Source organism: Panthera tigris, chromosome A1 (assembly GCF_018350195.1).
Source record: "Panthera tigris isolate Pti1 chromosome A1, P.tigris_Pti1_mat1.1, whole genome shotgun sequence".
NCBI lineage: Eukaryota > Metazoa > Chordata > Mammalia > Carnivora > Felidae > Panthera > Panthera tigris.
Genome location: NC_056660.1, coordinates 304,104 through 324,647, shown reverse-complemented (window position 1 = coordinate 324,647; position 20,544 = coordinate 304,104). Strand labels below are relative to the sequence as shown.

Sequence of the window (20,544 nt, the reverse complement as noted above, 5' to 3'; positions counted from 1 at the left end):
TGCCCTTATGGCTAGGTTTTGATCTTTAGATCAAAGACAAAACTGTCTCTGAAGGACACACTGATCTCCTTGGATCTATCCTTGCTTCCAAGCTTCTTACATTTCCTCCTCTGACATTAGAGGAAGACCTTTCCCTTGCATGTTACTTTATTTGTGAAAGGGCTGGTGGATATCTACCTGAGAGAGCCTCATGTTGCTTCAACAGTCTTGTTATTAACATGGTAATGGAATTAATATTTTGGTTCTGATATCATGAAGGCAAATGGATTTTGAGGCTGAACCTCAAGATTAAGCAATAGAACCTTTTTTTTTTTTTTTTTAACGTTTATTTTTGAGACAGAGAGAGACAGAGCATGAATGGGGGAGGGTCAGAGAGAGGGAGACACAGAATCTGAAACAGGCTCTGGGCTCCGAGCTGTCAGCACAGGGGCCCGATGCAGGGCTCGAACTCACGGACCGCGAGATCGTGACCTGAGCCGAAGTCAGCGCTCAACCGACTGAGCCACCCAGGCGCCCCAGCAATAGAACCTTTTATTCTCTATCATAGTTTAGGGCAAGAAAGATAGAGTCAATTCATGGCATTCTCACTGCAGTTACTATTGTGGTTTGTTCCACCCAGACACAATCATTTTGCCTTTATTGGACGGTTACTAGAATCTTAGTATAGTGAAAGTAGAGATAAAAAGGGGGTGGGGGATTATGATATTTACCTGAGACTTGAACACTGACTACCTCCTATGACAACCATTCTTAGAGAAGTGTACAACATAAATGGAGGACTTCTTAAGTCAGGACAATAACTCCCACCTTGATCCCTGCACTCCGGCATTTGGTGACCGCATCAGGTACAGTGGACCGGGGGGGATCAATCATTGATAAGAGCCCCACAAAACACAGGTTAGACGTGGGAAAGTTCATGGTGTCTACATCAAATGAATAAGATTCTGGAAACTCGTCTGCTGGCAGGTAGAGATGACAGAAACCTGGAATGTGCATGAATTGGGGAGTCAATGAAATTAGGATAAGAAATAACAAAAGAAAAGGAGGAACATTTTCATACACTTTTACTATTTTACTAATACTTGAGTGGATACCAGAATTGTTTCATTATTTCAATTCTATAATGCATGCTGTAATTAGGAAGGACGTATTTCATTCAAAAGTAATTTACTGGGTGCCCACTGGATTCTCTGTTATGTTCTAAGGATATAGAAACCAAGAGGGGTCAGCCTTTGCTTCTGGAGATATCTTAGTCTAGTGTGGAGACAGAGACATAAGAGATAAAGCATAAAAAAGTACAGTGAGTGTTACAGAGTAGAGTCACCCGGGGAATCAGGAAAGACTTCCCCAAGGAGGTCACAAGTGAGATGATTCTTGAAAGAGGAGTTAGACATTTTCCAGGGAGAGAAGGGAGATGTGGGATGAGAAGGCCATTTTAGGCAGAGAAAACGGAACGTGCCAGTGCACAAACTGGGGAAAGAATCTGAGGCGTCAGGAGAATGGTATGAAGCTCCATGTTTAATCAAGGTGAGTGTGAGAGAAAGGCCATTAGGAATGGAGACCCTTTCATTACTCAGAAGGCATCTGCCTCTCATGGGTTGAAGCAGAAAAGATTCCTGTGTCTGGTGGGACTTCCCAGGTCGTATAACTTTCTCATCAGCTTTCACATCAAATTTGTTTTCAGCATGCCCCACTGCTTTACACGTTTTAGTAAAGCACAGAGTTTGAGAGGTCAAACACAAGGTTCCTAGAGTGATTCTGGTCAGATAGGTATCAAACCTGCACTGAAAACATAACCTGGTGCTGTGGGTTATTTAAGGCATGCTTAAAGCATTATTATCTCATTTAATTATTTCATTTGCTTAACAAGCTCAAATATCTTTTAGAAACACACATTCCACAGATTCCATCTCGACTGGCAAGAACTTTTACGATGTTTAATGAGCCTTATCATCAACCGTGAACTTCTGTTACCTTAAATTCATATTCGGTAGTTTACAGGTTCCATTCTGTCAACCCAGGATTCTCATTAAGAACATACCCTTTGATATCACTTAAGTTACCACAGTTAGGCTTCTGCCACAGTGGCTGGATTTCCATGGTTCCTTCCACCTCTAACATCCCTAGTCTCTGCAACTGGCACTATTTTCTCCCTAATAAGCAAGTGAGCAACTTCAACATTATTCTAAACTTAATTTTCTCCTCTAACTAGTTGCTCAGACTTACCAGTTCTGCCTCCATGAAGTCTCTTGTGTCTGACCCCTCTTTCACATTCCTATTGCCTTGGATCAAATTCCCACCCTCTTTCACCTGAATGAGGGAGCAACCTCCTCCTGAGAGCCATGCCTCTCCTCTCCCTGCTGCTGCCAAGAACTATTCTTTAGAAAACACTGTCATTCTGATCAGTCCACTTGCTGCAAAGCGTTTAGTGGCTCTCCTGACTGTGGAATGAAAGCCCAGTTCTTCACCCACATAAAGCACTCCATATCATGCCCTGCAGTCTATCTTTCCAGCTCATTTCCTAGGACTATGTCGTCTCATTCTCCTGCAATGCTAAACACAGACTGGCTCACTCACAATGTGTGCACAGACCCCGTCCATTTTTAATTCTGTGCTTTGGCTTATGTTGTTCCTTCTACTGTGAATACTTTTTTTCCACCTCCCTTCAAATATGGTCATGCAAGGCTGAGTTTAAAATGTAACTCCTTCTTGGGGCGCCTGGGTGGCGCAGTCGGTTAAGCGTCCGACTTCAGCCAGGTCACGATCTCGCGGTCCGTGAGTTCGAGCCCCGCGTCAGGCTCTGGGCTGATGGCTCGGAGCCTGGAGCCTGTTTCCGATTCTGTGTCTCCCTCTCTCTCTGCCCCTCCCCCGTTCATGCTCTGTCTCTCTCTGTCCCAAAAATAAATAAAAAACGTTGAAAAAAAAAATTAAAAAAAAAAAAAATGTAACTCCTTCCATAAAATCTTCCCAGATTTTCCTCATCTGGAAGCAACCCCACCCTCCTCAGTACTATCATACAGTATTCTCATACATGTTTGTTTGCCATGCTTTCTGTGATTCATGTGGGTGCCACAGCTACTCTGCTAGATAATAAGCCTGTCTCCTCTTGTGCCCTGACCTGGCATAGAGCCTCACACTGAACAGGTGATGGATAAGGGTACTGCTACAAAGAGCTCACCCAGTACACGCTCCCCCAGGCCTCCCAGCTCCATGTACGCGGTGTGGAAGGCCTCAGCTGTGCTCTTGTCCAGAGGCTGCTCCTGGCCATTGACCATAATGGTGCTGCACTTCTCTAAGATCCGCTCGGGGGCTCCTTTCATCACCAGGAGGAAGCGCTTGTCATTGGGGTCATCCGTCTTGTGTATGGAGAGCTGGGAGGGAAGGAACTGAGCACGTTAGGTACAGCCTGCCATTGAATAATGACACTATCTTTACTAATAACGGCCTGAACTGGACAGATCTCTTAATTAGCAACATGACAAGAAGATTAAAGATATCCTCTCTCTCACTGGGCTACTCATCCTTGACGTGAAAAAGGGTGTTCGCTATAGGCATGTTCTATCCTTTTTTAATTTTGTGGTCAAATAATACACAGAGATCTAGACTTGGTCCCAACTCAGAGGGCTACCCTGAGTTTGAATCCACACTAAGTGGAGCTGGTCTTTCAAAAAGAAACTGGTTGCTTTAGGGAGACCAGATGTGGCTGTTAGCCCATGAAGTCTCTGTCTTGAACCAGATCTCCTGGGAAGCCTGTGGGGGTCAGAGGACCTTGGCCACCTTATCTCACCTCCTGTTGCTACCTCCCTATTGTGAGCAGCAGCCTTTCAGACCAACGCTATTCTGAGCTCAGGCAGGGGTGAGGGCAGCAGGAATTCCTGTGCCTCTTCGTCTCCAAATCAATCCAGTTTCACAGCCTGGACATGAAGGAAAATGGTAGGGGTGGAAGAAGTGGGCATTCTCACAGGCTTTCAGGAGAAGAGTTAAGTAGGTTCCACAATTTTAACATCAACATCCTCTCACCTACTAATTCTACTTCCAGATTCATCCTAATAAGATAATCAGAAAAAATCTGAAAAAACTTATAAATGATCATAAAATGGTGAAGTCTTATATAAGCTGTTATTGTAAAGCAGGTACTCTTCTAAGCCTCTGAAAGTAAATCCCGGAAGCTGGAGTGTTTGCTAGAGAATGAGTAAGTTACTAAAAAAAAAAAAAAAAAAAAAAAAAAAATCTGCCATTTTGGGTCTATCCATTAATTCTAAACCAGTAGTTCTTAGCCTTCTGCATATCAGAGAGGAGCACAATAAAAAAAAAAAAGTAGAGGGCAAATATGGTATTTTTTAAATGGGCAAGTAAACATATTAAAAAAAGCAACTAACCAAAACCAAACACAAAGCCAAACTAAAACCTCACATCTATTACCACTATCATTTTCTCAAAGATATGGTATTTTAACATTTAAAAAGTAGGAATAATAGGGGTACAAGAGTGGCTCATCCGGTTAAGCACTGACTCTTGATTTCAGCTCAGGTCATGATCTCATGGTTTGTGAGATGAAGCCCTGAGTAGGCTCTGTGCTGACAGCGTGGAACCTGCTTGGGATTCTCATTCTCTCTCTCTCTCTCTCTCTTTCCCTCCCCCATCCCCACTCACACATGCTCTCTCAAAATCAATAAACTTTGAAAAAAAAAGTAGGAATAATAAACAATTTTGTAGTGTGTACTGTTCTAAGTGCTTCACAAATTGACTCATTTAATTCTCAAAACCACCCTAAGGCTGTGGGTACTATAATTACCACCTTTTACAAGGGAGGAAACTGAGGTGCGGAGAGATTAACTGGCATGTGCAAGGTCATACCCTAATAGGTGGCTGAGCTGGGATTTGAATTCAGGCTACTAGAGTCCCTGCCTTAATCAGGCAGCATATAAAGGATAATATTTTAAATGAAATACATTCATCTTTATATAAAACTTTATAAAATATTGTCATCATTTTCACCAGTTTGCCACAAACCATTGGAAATATTTTTATGGACCAGTCTCAGTTTGGGTAATTGCTTTTTTAAATCAATAAGACATAGACCTTCCACTTTATTTCCTTTGGTTGAATGATACCCCAGAGACCAAGGTGATGACATCTAAGACTCTTTGATTAGGGTTGAGTGTTGCTCATGTGTAGATATAACGTAGCACTAACAGCACCCAAAGAGGTTCTTTGACCTCTTCTGCAGGAGCCCACATAGGACCTCCTTTCTACTTCCAACTCTGGGTAGCCCACTTTCTTCCTCAACATTTAGTACATGAGGCTTCACAGAACCTACTTTTTCTCATTTCTCACATCATTAGGAAAGGCTTTACTGGAGTAGATGGAACCCCAGTCAGATTCTGAGTCTTGTTCCTGATTAGAAGGTATTCAATCTACGCCTTAAGAGCATGAACTCCCTGGGTCTGTTTGAATCCTGACTCTGGCCCTTACTAGCTGTGTGATAATGCTCTGTACCTCAGTTTCCTCATTCCCTACCTTATAGAGTGTGTGATTCAATGTATGTAGAAATTAGCATATAATACCTATCATTACTATTGTTATTTTAGGATTGTTACTCATTCTATTTTCACTTATGTTTTGAATAAGAGATCTAACTTCCTGGCCTTAGTATTTTACTTCATACAGTTTTTAGTTGTCTATTTGGCTAACTACAATTCTTCATTGGCTTGTTATTCACAAAGACGTTTGCAACACAGTTATTTCCCAATCCTAAATGCCATCCAAACAAAATGTGTGGGTAAATACCAGAAACGTTTACACAGACATGGTTATCTTATTTATATACTTTCCTGTTATGCAAAGACCAAGTCATGACGCCCTGCTCTCAGCTTTGGAGTCTATGGGAAGTCCCACTTGCAGCAGTAACTGGGTTACAAATTGCCATTTGTCCCCCCATGAGAAGGATAGAGCTAGTGGGTTCTTAGCTAGCCTGGAATGAGGGAAGACAGCTAGCAAAGGATGGCCATTTTCTTCCTGAGCAATGGGTAGAAAGGAGATCCCTGTCAACTGCATATGGGGCAGAACTAGAAAGCAACGTGGCTGGTAATAGTCATCTGAGAAGACTGTTCATTGGTTTTCACAAAGGCAAGGCTTATTCACATGGCCTGAACTAAACTGTTCTGCCTTTGTGTTGTGGTAGAAAAAACATGGCCTTGGGAGTTGAAGAGATGTGTGAAAAGTGGTTGTGCCACTCAAATGTTTGGGTAACTCTGCTAGGATTGACATTTTTTTTTCTTTTTTCTTTTCTTTCCTTTTCCATTTCTCTTTCTTTCTTTCTTTCTTTCTTTCTTTCTTTCTTTCTTTCTTTCTTTCTTTCTTTCCTTCATCAATATTTTCTAAGGGCCTGTTTCCTCACCTAGAAATTGAGATTAATTAGCCCTACCTCAGGTTTATTGTGAGGATTAACTGAGAGAATGTATGTAAAGTGCTGGACATAAATGAGGGGCACAGTAAATTTTACTTCTCCCCACTCCCTCACCTTTCATTTATCCTTTGGGATATGGCTTTTGCCCCTCACTTGTGCAAATGTTACCCGGAGGGGGTGGGGGTAGGGGTGGGAGTGAAGTGGTTGTGTGTGTGTGTGTGTGTGTGTGTGTGTGTAACATAGATCATTCACAGGAACAGCCGGCACCTGATAAGATCTCCACTTTTCTTTCTTCTCTATCTACTTCCAGCAAAGGAAAGAGGCCAGCAAGGGAAACCTATTCTGGGCTTATTAGATGCCCAGGCCCTGCATCCCTGAGGACTATTTCTGAAGTCAAATATCATTCAAAATATACACTAACCAAAGGATACTTACAGCTAGAAATGCTGTCTAGTGATGGCAAAGATTCGGTTGTGAGGAAAAACTCACCTGAAATTTATTGGTTGAATTAAAAGGGATTTCAGCTACTTTGTGGTTTCTTTTTCTAATTTCCATCACATCACCCAAAATGACCTCTGAGAACTTCAAAAGAGCAGTTTCTGAGGCATCTCCGACGACAACTCTCTGAGAATCAAGAGATAACAAATATTTGCAGCACATAATCTGGTTCTTTTGTGATCATATTTAATGAGCCAGCATAGAGCCTAGTTAAGCTTACCATCTAACAAATGATTACACCACAATTAGCCAATGACTGAAGCATGGTAAAAGTGTTAAACTGAATGGTGCTGCCTACTGGCATTAGGGAAGTTCAAAACAGAGCTCTGAGAGAGCTGGAGGGTCTCATGAAAAAAGCAGATATGAACTAGTTTTGAAAGACGGATGGATTACCAAGAGATAAAGGTGCAAAAGAAAGCCTTCTGGAAACCAGAATGTCATGAAAGAAGGCATGAAATGGAAGAGTTCGGTATATATTCTGGACATACAGGTGGATATGGCAGGCAAGGTCTAAAACTTGAGAAGCCAAAAACAGAGATGCACAGAAAGTTTTTGAGCAAAGTTAGGTGAAGCAGTTCATCTAATGAAGTCTTTAAGGAAAATTAGTGGCACGGAAGAAAGACTTGGGGAAGGGACAAACTGGAATCATGGAAGCTAATTAAGAGGTTGGTATAATTAATTAGATATAAGGTACTAATGATAATATAAATATAAAATTATAGATATTTTTGAAGCAAGAATAATAGGACTTGGTGATTCACTAGATATTAGGAATGAAGAAAATTAAAGACGACTTCCAAAAGGTTTGTCTTGAATGACAAGTAAAATGGTTATGTCATAGAAAAAGTAGGAAATTTTGGACAAGAGAGTGATTTAGAGCCAGGTTGGGCACACGTGGAAGGTGACAAGTATAATTTGTTGAGAGTCTAACATGGCAAAACTTCTGAGTGGAAACACAAAACTAACTGAAGATCCATGGAGTTTGGGTGAGAAATCAGAATTGGAGATGAGGATTTGAAAGATATGGGCAGAGAAATGATTGGCCCAGAAGAGAATTGATGAGCTGTCTGATAGAGAAAGAAAGCCAATCAAATAAAACGTATAAGAAAGAGCAAGAGTCAATGAAGGAAACAGATGGCGAACAGAAAAGCCAGGAGAACTCACTGAGAGGGAGAAGCAGAAGGGGAGAGGAGAGAGGAGGAAGGGAAGGAAGGAGGGGGAGGGAGAAGTTTGTTTTTGTATATTCCAACATTCCAGGGCCCCTTGGAACCCCATCTTCTGCCAAGAGGAATACGTTCTAAGGTCAATCCTTCTATTTTCATCCAATTATATTTTAAACTTCAGCGAATGGATTTAAGTAATAAAGTGGATGGCATTTATGTAATAAAGAAACTTTAATTATATCTACTTTAAGGAAAGTACCTTAAAGGCACATCCATTTTCAGGAATGAGACAGAATTTTCAAAAGACCAAATCAATGTTCTGAGGACTTTTAGACATCTCTGTGATTTCTGAAAGCTACTTAGAGTGAAGAAAATTTTCTGTGGATCTTGTGAGTCAGACTTGTTCTTACTGGTACAAACTTTACATAGTTGGAGAGATTTAAATCAAGCACCAAATCAGAATGGAGAAAGTGACTTCAAACTGGCTGTGATTTAAGACTGAGTGATGCTGAAACTTTACCTTCATGATGGGGACACTTTCCTGTCCCGGTCTGAACTCAGCTCTGTTGCACAATGTCATTATCTTTGATAAGGAGGCCCAAGTTCCAGAGCTTTGATCAAAGACTTGGTCTGGAAAACAGAACCGTGGATCCTGGGGGTGGTAGGCCTAATACCCACACTATTCAAACAATTCTCTGAGACTGCAACCACATTCCGCTCGGCCTCCTCTGCTCAAGTCCACAACTTCAGGCCCCACTGAATGTTCCCGAAGACTTACTTGAATGGTCTTCACTGGTGTCAGCTATGAAGATCTGATTGTCGAACCACAGATGGGCCACGGTCATCCTGTTCTGGGTCAGAGTCCCAGTCTTGTCTGAGCAAATGATGGAGGTGGAGCCAAGGGTCTCCACTGCCTCCAGGTTCTTCACCAGGCAGTTCTTCTTGGCCATCCGTTTAGCTGTCAGCGACAGAGTCACCTAGACCGGGGAGAGAGAGAGAGACAGAGGGAGAGAGACCGATAGAAAGAGACAGAGAGAAAGAGAGAGAGAAGCTTTGAGAAAAATTATCATTTTGAACTTGGGCTCCAGAACGTAGAAGCAGCTGGAGCTGAACTGATTGCAGAACAGAGGTACAGTTACAGATGCAGCAAAGCTGACCCAGTGCCTGATAAACCACATAAAGACCTATATGCCACAATCTTTTTATTAAACTTAGGAGGTAAATAATATGCCTGAGTTCCTCAGTTGCAGAAATTGCCAAGGATATTTTTTTTTCTTTTTAAGAAATGTGAAAACGTAGAGAAGGCATCAGGCTTCCTGAAAATCTGTAGGTGGTAGTTTGAGTTTGTCTTATCTAGATCTTAAGGAGGAAGATAATATATGCAATTTGCAGAAAGATCTCCTGAAAATGAAAACATAACGTTTTCTAGGACAGTGCGTTTGAATATTAACAATATCACAGTTCCTTTTGTCTACGAAACAGTCTATTCAGAATGTCCCACGGTATCCCTGACAGGGAGGGAGCGTGGCTCTGAAGATGGAGGAGACTCACAGTGTATGGTGCGTGCTCACCCAGCACAGCAGAATGCTAAGGGTTACCAGGGTCAGGGTACAGGCCACCTAGCAGCATGGACTCACAGTGACAGTGGCCAGGAGACCCTCAGGCACATTGGCCACAATGATGCCAATGAGGAAGATGATGGAGTCCAGGACATGATACTTCAGGGACACTGCGATGATGAAGAAAAGGATGCCGATGGAGATGGCCACTCCTCCCACAATATGAACAAAGTGCTCAATCTCAATGGCAATGGGTGTCTTCTCATTTCCAACTCCTGAAGCCAGAGAGGCAATCTGACCAATGATGGTGCGGTCGCCTGTGTTGATGACCATGCCAGTCGCTGTGCCTACAGGTGAAGTAGACATTTTATTCCAGGAGTCCTCAGCTACAAGGGGACCACAGCCCGTTTACAGTCCTCTCTTTGCTGGCTTACACGATCAATCAGCACATGACACTACAAAGTTCTCTAGGCTTTTCAGTTCCAGGTGTTCTCTTGGAAAGGCTTTGTAGCAAGAGGTGGTAAAGAGATAAGAACATAAAACCTAAGGGGGAGAAGGGGGATGGGTGGGGCATGTGGTCCTGAGAGACAGCTGGACTTACCTTCCAGACAAGTTGTAGAATAGAAGCCGATGTTCTTTGTTTCCAGGGCATTGTCGTGGGTACACTCAGAGGAGCGGGCTTGGGGCTCCGATTCCCCAGTGAGAGATGAGTTATCTACCTAGAAGAAATTTTGAAAAAAGTTGAAGACTAGGCATCTCGTTCCTGTCACAGTCACACTGAGACCTGGAAAGACAACATAACGGCAACTAGTTACGAGCGTGATCTTTGGGGTGCCCTGTGGTGCTTACCTTACAGCCCTGAACAGACAACAACCTGATGTCTGCAGGGATCCGGTCTCCTCCTTTAATCTCCACTATGTCTCCCACCACTAGTTGCTCTGCAGGGATGGTCTTCTTCTCGGAATCTCGAATGACAAGAGCTTGCTGCAAAGGAAAACAGTGGCAGGCAACTCATCCTGGAATGATGCCAGTGCTGCTCCATCTGCACCTTCCCACGTCTCGGGAATGCAGGCCATGGAAGCCACAGCTCTCGGGAGCCAAAGACTTGTACCTAGGGACTGAACGTACTAAGATCTCTTGTTTCTTGAGGAGGAACTCTTAGAGAGTTCTTGGAACCAGAATATGCTGTTGTGGGCAGATATAACAAACTGACAGCCCTGGGTATGACAGTAAGAGGGACAATTAACGTTGAGTGATCTTAGATGGGATGTGCAGGGAGAGCCCTGAAGCCTGAGCCAAAGGGTTTAGTAATCTTGCTCAGATCAGGAAAACTTTAATGGAGTGGGAAGCAGATCTCCCACTTCTTAGCACAGACGATCCCATCCAGAACCCTCTCCAGCTGGCAGCTCCGTGGGCCAGGGGCAGCACGGTTTTCCTACTGTGCTGCCAGTGGTGTGTGGTCTCCCTAGAGGACACCTAACACGGGACCCTGTGGGAAGACAGCAGCAGCAGGCCTCCCTCACCAAGAGCAGTTTGGGACAATGTGCAGAGAGGCTCCAAAATGGGTGCAAAAATGGTCACAGATGAAGAATTGCAGGTTGACCTCCTTGGCTACCAGGGAATACTCCTGAACTTCTACAGCTCACTCTTGGAAGCCCCTGAATTACTTTTGTTTGAACAGTCCACCAAAGCTCATGAGCAGTAATAGAAGATGTTGTGTGATGATTGATGTTTCTGTGCTTTGTTCTCGACTAAGCATTTTCCTGTGTCCTACTTCCCTGATCATCTCAAAACTCTGTGCAGAAGTGGGGCTTCAGAGGGACTGCCTAAGACTTAGACAGCAAATGGTGGAGCACAGACTCTCTGCCTCAGAGGCCCCACTCTCCTCCTCATCTGGTGCTTCCTCATCTGAAGTCATGTGGAGACCAGAGAGGGATGGCTGCTACCCACCTGTGGGATCATCTTATTGAAGGTGGCCATGATGTTGGTGCTTTTTGCTTCTTGGTAGTAAGCGAAGATCCCCGTTAAAATAACAACCAAGGCAAGCACGCAGCCCAAGTATGCCTGGGTAAGGAGGAGAAGCATCGATCAGAAGAACAGGCATCAGGAGTGAGTCAGGTCCTAGGGATAGAGCTCTCCATGGGAAGGCAAGAGACATGGCAGTGGTATTCTGGTGTCATTTATAGGCCACAAAATTTATCCATTTAATGTGCATAATTCAGCGATTGTTAATGAATTTACAGTTTTGCAACAATCACCACAATACAGTTTTAGAACATTTTCATCGCCCCAATAAGATCCCTAGTACCCAGTTCCCACTCCCACCCCCCGACCCTGGCAACCACTGATCTGCTTTCTGTCTCTAGGATGCACCCATTCTAGACATTTCATATCAACAGAATCATACAGTGTGTGGCCTTTTGCATCTGGCTTCTTTCTCTTAGCATCATGTTGGCCAATTCAGTTTTTTGGCTTTGGTACTCAGTTATCAGCAGGCATAGATGCTCCCCATGTTAAAGGGAGACAATTAGCTCTGAGGTGAGAGAACCCCAAAATATTTCATATGGATACAGATATTTTTTCCCTTAGGAACTTAGAGTGCCCCTCTTTCTCTCTTTAAAATTCACGCCTCATGCTGCCCCTGAGACATCAGAAAGTTAGCTACAATTTCTGTTTTATAGCTGGTAAAATTCTTGATTTTCCCAAACCCACACAGTGAGTGATCAGTGTAGACTCCTGATTCCAGCTCTGCCCACCAAAGGCCTTACTTTATGATTGTTTTCCCATTACTAGTTTAGCAAACCCTAGAAAGAGGCCCCCTTACGTTGTCTAGGGATGAGGACTTATTCATGGAGTACTGGATCCCATATGCAATCCAGCACAGGATGGCTCCTATCCACAGAAGGATGGAGAACCCTCCCACCATCTGCTTGAGAAACTTGATGATCTCCGGTGTTTCCTTGGGAGGAGTGAGGGCATTGGGACCATTCTGAGCCAGGAGCTCAGTGGCTTGGGTGCTAGAAAGACCCTGAGAAAGCCAAGCAAAAACAAATAGGAATTAGACATTTCTCTTCTCTGAGGTTGGACATCATTTTTTCTGCAAGTTGTAGGTAGGAGTTAACCATGCGCAAGGAGGACCCGGGAAAAGTAGATGATGCCTCCTCTCCCCCAACCCTCACCTTTTTAAAAAGAATATTTAATATTAGTGCTATCAGCCAGGCGATGTACTCCATATATTTGCTCATATACTCTTCCAAATAACCCTCTGAAGAAGGTACCATTATTATCCTCATTTTACAGATGTAGAATTTGAGGCATATGGAGGTTAAATCATCCAGCTAGTACATGGTACTACCAGATTGAACCAGGCAACCTGGCTTCAGAGCCATTATACTACACTCTAGATAGGAGTAACTTGGCTAAGGAGGATTTGAAATATAAAAGCTAATCACCAGGGTTAAGGGCAATGTAGTAATTATCCAGAAAATGTTCTCTATTGGGCTAATTTTTCATCCTTAAGTCTGGTGTCTTTCTGCTTTTCTATATATCCACCCCAAGTTCTAAGTTCTTGCTCATCTTAAGTGTTATAAATCCTACCAACCCCTGAGGCCCACATCGGCAGTCACTTCTTGCCAGAAGCCTTTCCTGGTAAGCGTGCCATCCACAGGTGCACACAGGCCCCTCCACCACCTTGAAATTGTGTATTGTGATTCATAAGGCTTTTTTTCCCCCCCACAAACTATCCTTTGTGGAGAAAGTCTTGTCATTACTTTTTCTCCCTAATACGTTGTAAGCTACCTAAAGGATAAAGACTACCCTTATTCATTTTGTGTCTTTTATAGGGTGTACTGCTTCTTCTGTAATAGAGGCTCATGTATTTGCTGAATAACTAGATTTGGAGCCACCAACTTGTAGTATAATTCAAATAAAATTTACCACCTTCTCCTTCTTATGGCCTTCTCTAATCTCTCGGCCCCCAGCTCCGTGCCATGGCCCTGTCCACCACTTGACCAAATCTCCTCCTCCTCCTGCTTCTCTACCTTGGTAACTGGGATCAGGGATCTGTTCAAAAACTCCAGCAAAGCAAAGTTCTACCAGTTATTTCTTTGAAATGTCTCTTGAATCTGCCCCCTTCCTTTCCCATCTTACTGCTACCGCCCTGTTTTGGTTCCTCATTTTGTATTCCTGAGTGATTGTCTCATTCTACTAGACCTTTCCATCTTCCACTTAAAAAAAATATCTATCTACCTACCTACCGATACCTATATATATCTCCCACCAGAATTGCTTGTCTGTTTCTCTCTCTCTTCTACCAGAATCTACCTATCTATATCTATATATATCTTCCACTTACTATCTACTACCAGAATTGCTTTTTGAAAACCAATCTTATTCAAATCACTTCCCTGTTTAGAAATTGTGTGTAAGTACAACTAATATAGTCCTTATTCCTTAGTTTAATATGGAAGTGTTTGATAGTTTCACCCAAATTACCACTCCCCAGCCTTATTTTTTATCCCTCTTCTCCCCTTTCCACACACATTAGCTCCCAGAAACCCCAGACTGATTTCCAAACATACCCTGTCCTCTCCAGCCTCCTGGGTACTCTGCTAACTTAAACCTGAATCCTCCTATATCCTGATTCACGCACTGCTCCATCCCGGGAGCCTGGTTCCTCTGGTCATAATGGGTCACTCAGCACACTGTTTAAACCTATCTTTGCCATCTAAGTGGAACAGACTGGATGTTATGATACTCCCCTATATATCTGCATCCCTTGCTGGACTGCTAACTCCTTGAGACCAGGGATCACCTGTCCCTCTGCCCCTCTCACTGCTTGTCCTGTGCGGTGCACATAGCTCTTTTTGTTGCCTTCAACAGATGTTTCCAAATCTCCTGATGTCAAGACACCAAAACTTTTGAAATTTAATTTGAATTTGAAGCAGTCCTTCTGTGATGGGGGAATTTGCTAGATGCCTTGGAGCACACCAGTGTGTGCTCTTGTCAGAGGAAGAGGCAGACAAGCAGGGCTCTAAGACTGTCACTCTGGATGCTTGCTTTTTAACACTGGTTTTCCCCACTCTTTGATAAGACCATTATACTTCCTGGACACGGAGGTTAAAAGTAATCTCTGCCTCTGACCACGACCATAAAGACGTGTCTGAGTCTTCCTGGGGATACCACAGCTTTCCTGCAGTTATAATCAAAAGATTGTTTACAGCCAGGCATCCAGCTCAGCTGAGGGGCTTGACTTGGGGCGTGGTTCAGCCCCGCCAGCTCTTCAGGTTAACCAGCCCCCTCTCACATGCTGGGTATGTAGGTGAATGGCATTCTCAAAGTTGCTGCTTCATCCTAAAGATGCCATCCACTTTTCCACACACCCTAAGCACACAGCTTTGTACAGTCCTTTGTATAGTTCCGTCCCAGTCTTCCTGATCCCCAGTCCCCTGATGACTTACTGTAATGATGTTTGTACCATATTTCTTTTCCAACTCCTTAATGCTGAGTTTGTGGTCATCCTGAAGTCCGTGAAAAGAAGAAGAGAGTGCATTAGATAATTCCAAAAGACACAAATGCTAAACTAAGTTTAGACCAGCCCCTGAAAACTGAGAGTAGTACTGAGGATAGAAGGGGGGGGGGGCAGGAGTGAGGGAGAAAAGGAAAAAACCCTCTGTGCCAGGTGGTTATTGCAGTGAGGGAAGAGAGTCTCGCTGCAAGAAAGGTTTGCTCTTCTGATTCACTGGCCAGGGGATTTTCTGGCCATCCCTCGAGTTCAGGCTTAATTTGCCATTTACCACATAATAACTGTCTTTAGTTTTTATGAACAAAGCAATGCATTTCACCTCAATCTGTTCTCCAGCACATGCAAATTCTAGCATACCTCTCTGTTGTCCAGATACTAGTGATCTGGATACTTAGTTCAGACCTGAGTTCTGGGATTAGTTGAGGGTGATGAGCTATACCTAACCTGACCCATCTGATATATTCTCACAACTTATTACCCGTGCAGCCCTCTTTGGGCAGGTAGTCTCTGGTAGGAAGAGGCAAGACTTTCCTTAATCAAATACTTGAGACTCACGGAGTTCACTTGTTAGAGAAGTCCTGAGACTTACAATCTGGCAAATAAATATCAGTATGGTCCACACTTGCTAATTTTGTTATAGAATCATCAGACTAAAGCAGAGTTTCTCAACCTTGGCGTTACAGACATTTGGGCCAATAACTCTTTGTTGCGGGGGGGTGGGGGGGCTTCCACCTGCTATATGCCACCTATTAGCAACCTCCGTGGAGTTGTGATTACCAAAAATGTCTCCAGACCTTACTAAATGTCCCCTGGGGAGCAAATTCCTCCTCTCCCTTCCCTTGAGACCCACTGGGCTACAGGATTAGAAGCCTCTTCCTGTCTTGGAAAACCCAGGGTTAAGTAACTCTCCTGCACCCTACCTACAAAATCTAGCACTCAGGATTCTTTTTTTTTTTAATATGAAATTTATTGTCAAATTGGTTTCCATACAACACCCAGTGCTCATCCCAATAGGTGCCCTCGTCAATGCCCATTATCCACTTCATTCTCAGTATTTAAGAGTCTCTTATAGTTTGCCTCCTTCCCTCTCTGTAACTTTTCTTTCCCCCTTCTCCCCCAACCTGGTCTTCTGTTGAGTTTCTCATGATCCGCATATGAGTGAAAACATATGGTATCTTTCTTTCTCTGACTGACTTATTTCACTTAGCATAACAGTGCCCAGTTCCATCTACGTTGCTACAAAAGCCCAGATTTCATTCTTTCTCATTGCCAAGTAATATTCCATTGTATGTATAAGCCACAAGTTCTTTATCTATTCGTCAGTTGATGGACATTTAGGCTCTTTCCATAATTTGGCTATTGATGAAAGTGCTGCTATAAACATTGGAGTACATGTGCCCCTATGCATCAGCACTCCTGTATCCCTTGGGTAAATTCTTAGCAGCAGCACTCAGGATTCTTTAAGCTCTGATCATCTGAAACAAAGATTTATACTGTGATGGGTAAAAGAACCATCTCTTTTCTTAAGTACATGCAAAAAAGTGACATGTTGTGTAAGAGATTAGATTTTCCAATTACAACATTTTTTTGCCCTTTCCTCAGCCAGATTCTGCTTTACTCATTCAGTCGTTGTACTCATATTAATAATTGAAAGATATTGCTGGGGATTCAAAGGATTAAGACACAGTTCTGTGCACAGTGTGCTAAGTTCTGGGCAGACAGAGGTAACAGGTGATTACAGCCATTGTTCACATGGATGGAACTCAGACTTTAAGGAGCCTATATATAGTGTGAGGCAGAATACCTTTCCTCTTCCTTTACCCCTGACTTTGTGGATGAGAGCACGGGGGAGGAGGAGGAGGAGGGGTGGGTGCCTCTGGTGCACCCTGCTGGCCGGCACTAGAATAGCTCAGGGCATCATCCTGTGGCTCAGGCTTGGGTCATTAATCAGCCTGTTTATTCAGAAGCCAGGGATACTTTAGTTCTTGTCAAAGTACCAATGTGCCAGAGGGCATCCAAGTGTGCTGTCACAAATGAAATTATAGGATTCTTGTGAGAATGTTGGGAAAGAAAGATGTTCCTCTCTCAGCAGGGAAGCAGGGGAACACCGGCTAACACCATAAAAATTATTTTCCTATATTATACATCTTCACAAAATGCTCAAAAAAAGGGAGATTATCTTCATAGTAAACAGGCATAATGGACATACGTTCATGTTGTAAGTAGCAATTTCAAGGAAGACTAGATTTGCCTTCAATCCCAAATCCTAGAGATACATAGGAAATAAGAATGGCTATCTATCGTCTGGTGCTGTGCTAAGCCTTTCTCCCCCTTTACTTCATTTAACCCTCTTAATGACTTCAACAGGTAGGCACCATTTTTAATTCCTGTTTTTCAAAATAGGAAATGAATGTCAATCAAACTGGGATCTGAATTTGGGTCAGTCCAGTTTCAGGGCTGTGTTCTTAACTGTCAGAACATACATGGGTAAATACCTAGTGGTGTGCTGCTAAATGTTTAAGAGCCTGCCAGGAAAAATAAACTGAAAGCTCTGATTTGTAGCATTCCCTGATTTCTCACCATAGCCAAATTTCAAGCTGCTAACCCAATGTCAACCGACTTGCCAAATTCCTGAATATTTAACAATTGGCTCGCTAGCCCACATGAACTTGCACCACTACTATCTGCTCCAACAATAACAGAATTTTAAAGTCTGCAGTGAACTGCAGGGGCAATCTAGCAAACTTCGGGCTTGGTGTGGAAGTTTCCGCCTTGACGTTCCTAAGATGTAACCTGTCACATTTCAGTTCTGAGGCAGGTCTTTCCCATGGTGGCCAGCTTTGATAATTCCAAAGTTCCTCCTTAACAGGAATACCAGGCTTCCATAAATCACAAAATGGCTAATTATAAATTACACTTTAAACTACAAATTGCATCAGTTACACAATATTCTTACTTTTTTCTCACTTTTCCCCCTCACCCCTGCAAACTGCTTATTTCCCACTTTCCACAAAGAAAATGGAGCTTCACTGAAGCTAGGTGGTTTGCTCCCAGTTATCAATCAGTGAAGTGGAACTAAATTGAGCCTAAGGTTCTCTGAATCCAAGCCCAATATTCTTACCAGTGAAATTATTCTTTCTCATGGGGCATACACAGCCAGAAACCTAGCAAGGTTTCGTGGTTTTGGTTTTTCTCCTGCATGGTTCCAGCTCCAACAGTTTTACCTTACCAGCTGAAAACTGGCAATCGGTCACCTATGTCTCAATGAAACAGCCGGGAAGGAAAGAGGTCTGGGCTGTGCCTGTGGGGACTGGAATCAGAGGCTCTTCCCTCAGAGTGCCTACAACCAGAATACAGGAATCCTGCACAGGACCTACCCCTGGGTAGATATTATCACGCCATTTATTTTAAACAAGGAAACAAATCTCATGGCGGAGCGGGGAGGGAGATTTTCAAATCGTCGAGACTGATCTTTCTTTTGTAAGAGGCAGGTTATAGGGGCAAGTTCTCTGGGGGAAGGGCAGTACTCAGTGGACCCATTTGGCTTAAGGACCAAATCAACTGACCAGATCCAGTTCTTTCTTAAGCTCCTCTTTCTGGTGATTCTTTTTGGGTTCAAAGCAGTTCTTCAGGCCTCTGTACTTCTCCTTGCCATCATCCCCTTTGTCTGTTTGGTCAATGTCTTTCGTTCCACTGAGCTCCACAGAGTAAATTTCTAGTGTTTTCTGAAAGGAAAGCAGAGGTGCCATATTGGTCCGAGATGGGTTTTCTGAAGAGGCGTCAAGCTCTTCTCCCTGTGGGTCAGGGACCGGCAGGGAAGGGAGCCTCCCTCGCACCTTTCACTCTCTCCTCTGGCGAGACTGTGGAGAGGTTCTCTCTCCCCCACCTTCAAATAGCAACTCCTGGACCCCCTTCTTTTCCTCTCCTCCAGTGTAGAGGGAAGGCTAGGCCACACAGCCCTGCCAGCATCTCCTCAGGGTACCCCTCTTGGGGGTGGGGAAGGTGGGAAGTTACTTCCCCCAGCTGGAGACATGACCCCTCCAAGAAGCCCCAGGGGCGCCCTAGTATCTTGCTCCCCACAGGACACACCGGCCGTCAGTCCCGCTTCTCGGGTGCGGCGTGCCCACTGAGCTCGTGAACCTCAGTCGCGGGCAGGGCGGTCTTAACCCCCCGCCCCGCTCCACCTTCCGAATCGGAGCCGGCCCGGGGGCCCCTGGGGCCCCTTCCCCCGAGGTTTGGATTTGGGTCTTCACCCCGGCTAGCCGCAGGAGGGGAGAGGGGCCGCGCAGAGGCCAGAAGGAAGGCAGAATAAAGACGACCCGCCCTCCCTCTTTCTCCTCGCCTTCCACCCGTCCGCACTGGTCTCGGGCGGACGCCGGGGGCCGCACGCACCTTGACCATGGCGCCGCTAGTGGCGCCGCCTGCGGGCGGGCGCGGGGTCTGGGCTCTGGCGGCGGCGGCGGCGCGCGCAGCGCGGGGGGTCCCGTCGGGCGGCGCGCGCAGGGCGGGGGTCCCGTCGGGCTCTGGCGGCGGCGGCGCGGTCCCGAGGCGCACCTCCCGCGGCCGAGCGCCAGCCGCTGCCGCCGGGAGGCGGTGCCCGCCTTAAATGCCGCCCGCCCCGCCCACGCGCCAGCCCCGGGACGCCCCGGGAGGCGGGAAAGCCGCAGGCGCGGGCCCCGGCGCGGAAAACCACGACGGGACCTCTATCCCGGGAGCCGGGCGCGGTGCGGGCCCCGGCCCGGTGCGCGGGGTCCTGAAGGGCAGCGCCGTCGGCCCGCCGCCGAGCGAGCTCCGGACGCTCACGAGGCCTCGTCCAAGCTGGGGTGGAAACCCTCGCCCGCTCTGCTTCTAAAATTTGCTTGCCAACAAAGGAATTGGTAAAAGTATGTAAGCAGACGGGGGAATTGCAGTTCCTGGCGGCAACTGCTCTCGAAGGTCTGGCCACACGAGGCGACTTATTACCGGAGAATGGATTTCCACAGGCGAATGTGGCTGTCAGGGTGAATTTGGGAATAACCGAGAGAGCTGTGAGGCGTAGCTGAATGACTTCGGGGATCCGGGGAAGAAGTTGGAGTTCTGAAACAATGTGGAGGCAGGAAGTGGAGAGGACAGATGGGAGGAAGCCGCGCAGCCGGGAGACTCCGGGACTTGGCTGTGCCCCGTGGGCAGAACTGAAGCTGCGGGCTGAGGCCGGACAGACACCCCCACCCCCTTACTGGCACAGACGTCTCCCCCTGCCGCCAAAGCTACACACGCAAGTCCCTTCCTTGCTGCCTGCCTTCCTCCCCACCCCCCTTCCTTTCTTATTTTCTTTCCAAAATGGCAGACTTTGAAGTCCGACGCCCTCCCCCAACACACCCCTGTGGAGCTGGGCAACACCAATGAGTCACT

The 20,544-nt window shown here is 45.1% G+C and overlaps 1 protein-coding gene across 1 annotated transcript in view; it reads right to left on the bottom strand.

The window, feature by feature from the left end:
* The window catches only part of ATP12A (ATPase H+/K+ transporting non-gastric alpha2 subunit), a 28,884-nt gene extending 9,305 nt beyond the window's left edge, over window positions 1–19,579 (bottom strand). The window contains exons 1-13 of the mRNA XM_042985700.1: window positions 19,546–19,579; window positions 18,720–18,878; window positions 15,089–15,148; window positions 12,454–12,657; window positions 11,580–11,693; window positions 10,479–10,613; window positions 10,231–10,348; window positions 9,708–9,976; window positions 8,849–9,047; window positions 8,591–8,700; window positions 6,899–7,033; window positions 3,179–3,371; window positions 808–983 (exon numbers count right to left, since the gene is read on the bottom strand). Coding sequence (XP_042841634.1) covers window positions 808–983; window positions 3,179–3,371; window positions 6,899–7,033; window positions 8,591–8,700; window positions 8,849–9,047; window positions 9,708–9,976; window positions 10,231–10,348; window positions 10,479–10,613; window positions 11,580–11,693; window positions 12,454–12,657; window positions 15,089–15,148; window positions 18,720–18,878; window positions 19,546–19,554 — 1,881 coding nt within the window. The 5' untranslated portion in view covers window positions 19,555–19,579. The remainder of the gene's footprint in view (window positions 1–807; window positions 984–3,178; window positions 3,372–6,898; window positions 7,034–8,590; window positions 8,701–8,848; window positions 9,048–9,707; window positions 9,977–10,230; window positions 10,349–10,478; window positions 10,614–11,579; window positions 11,694–12,453; window positions 12,658–15,088; window positions 15,149–18,719; window positions 18,879–19,545) is intronic.
* Window positions 19,580–20,544: the final 965 nt, after the last annotated feature.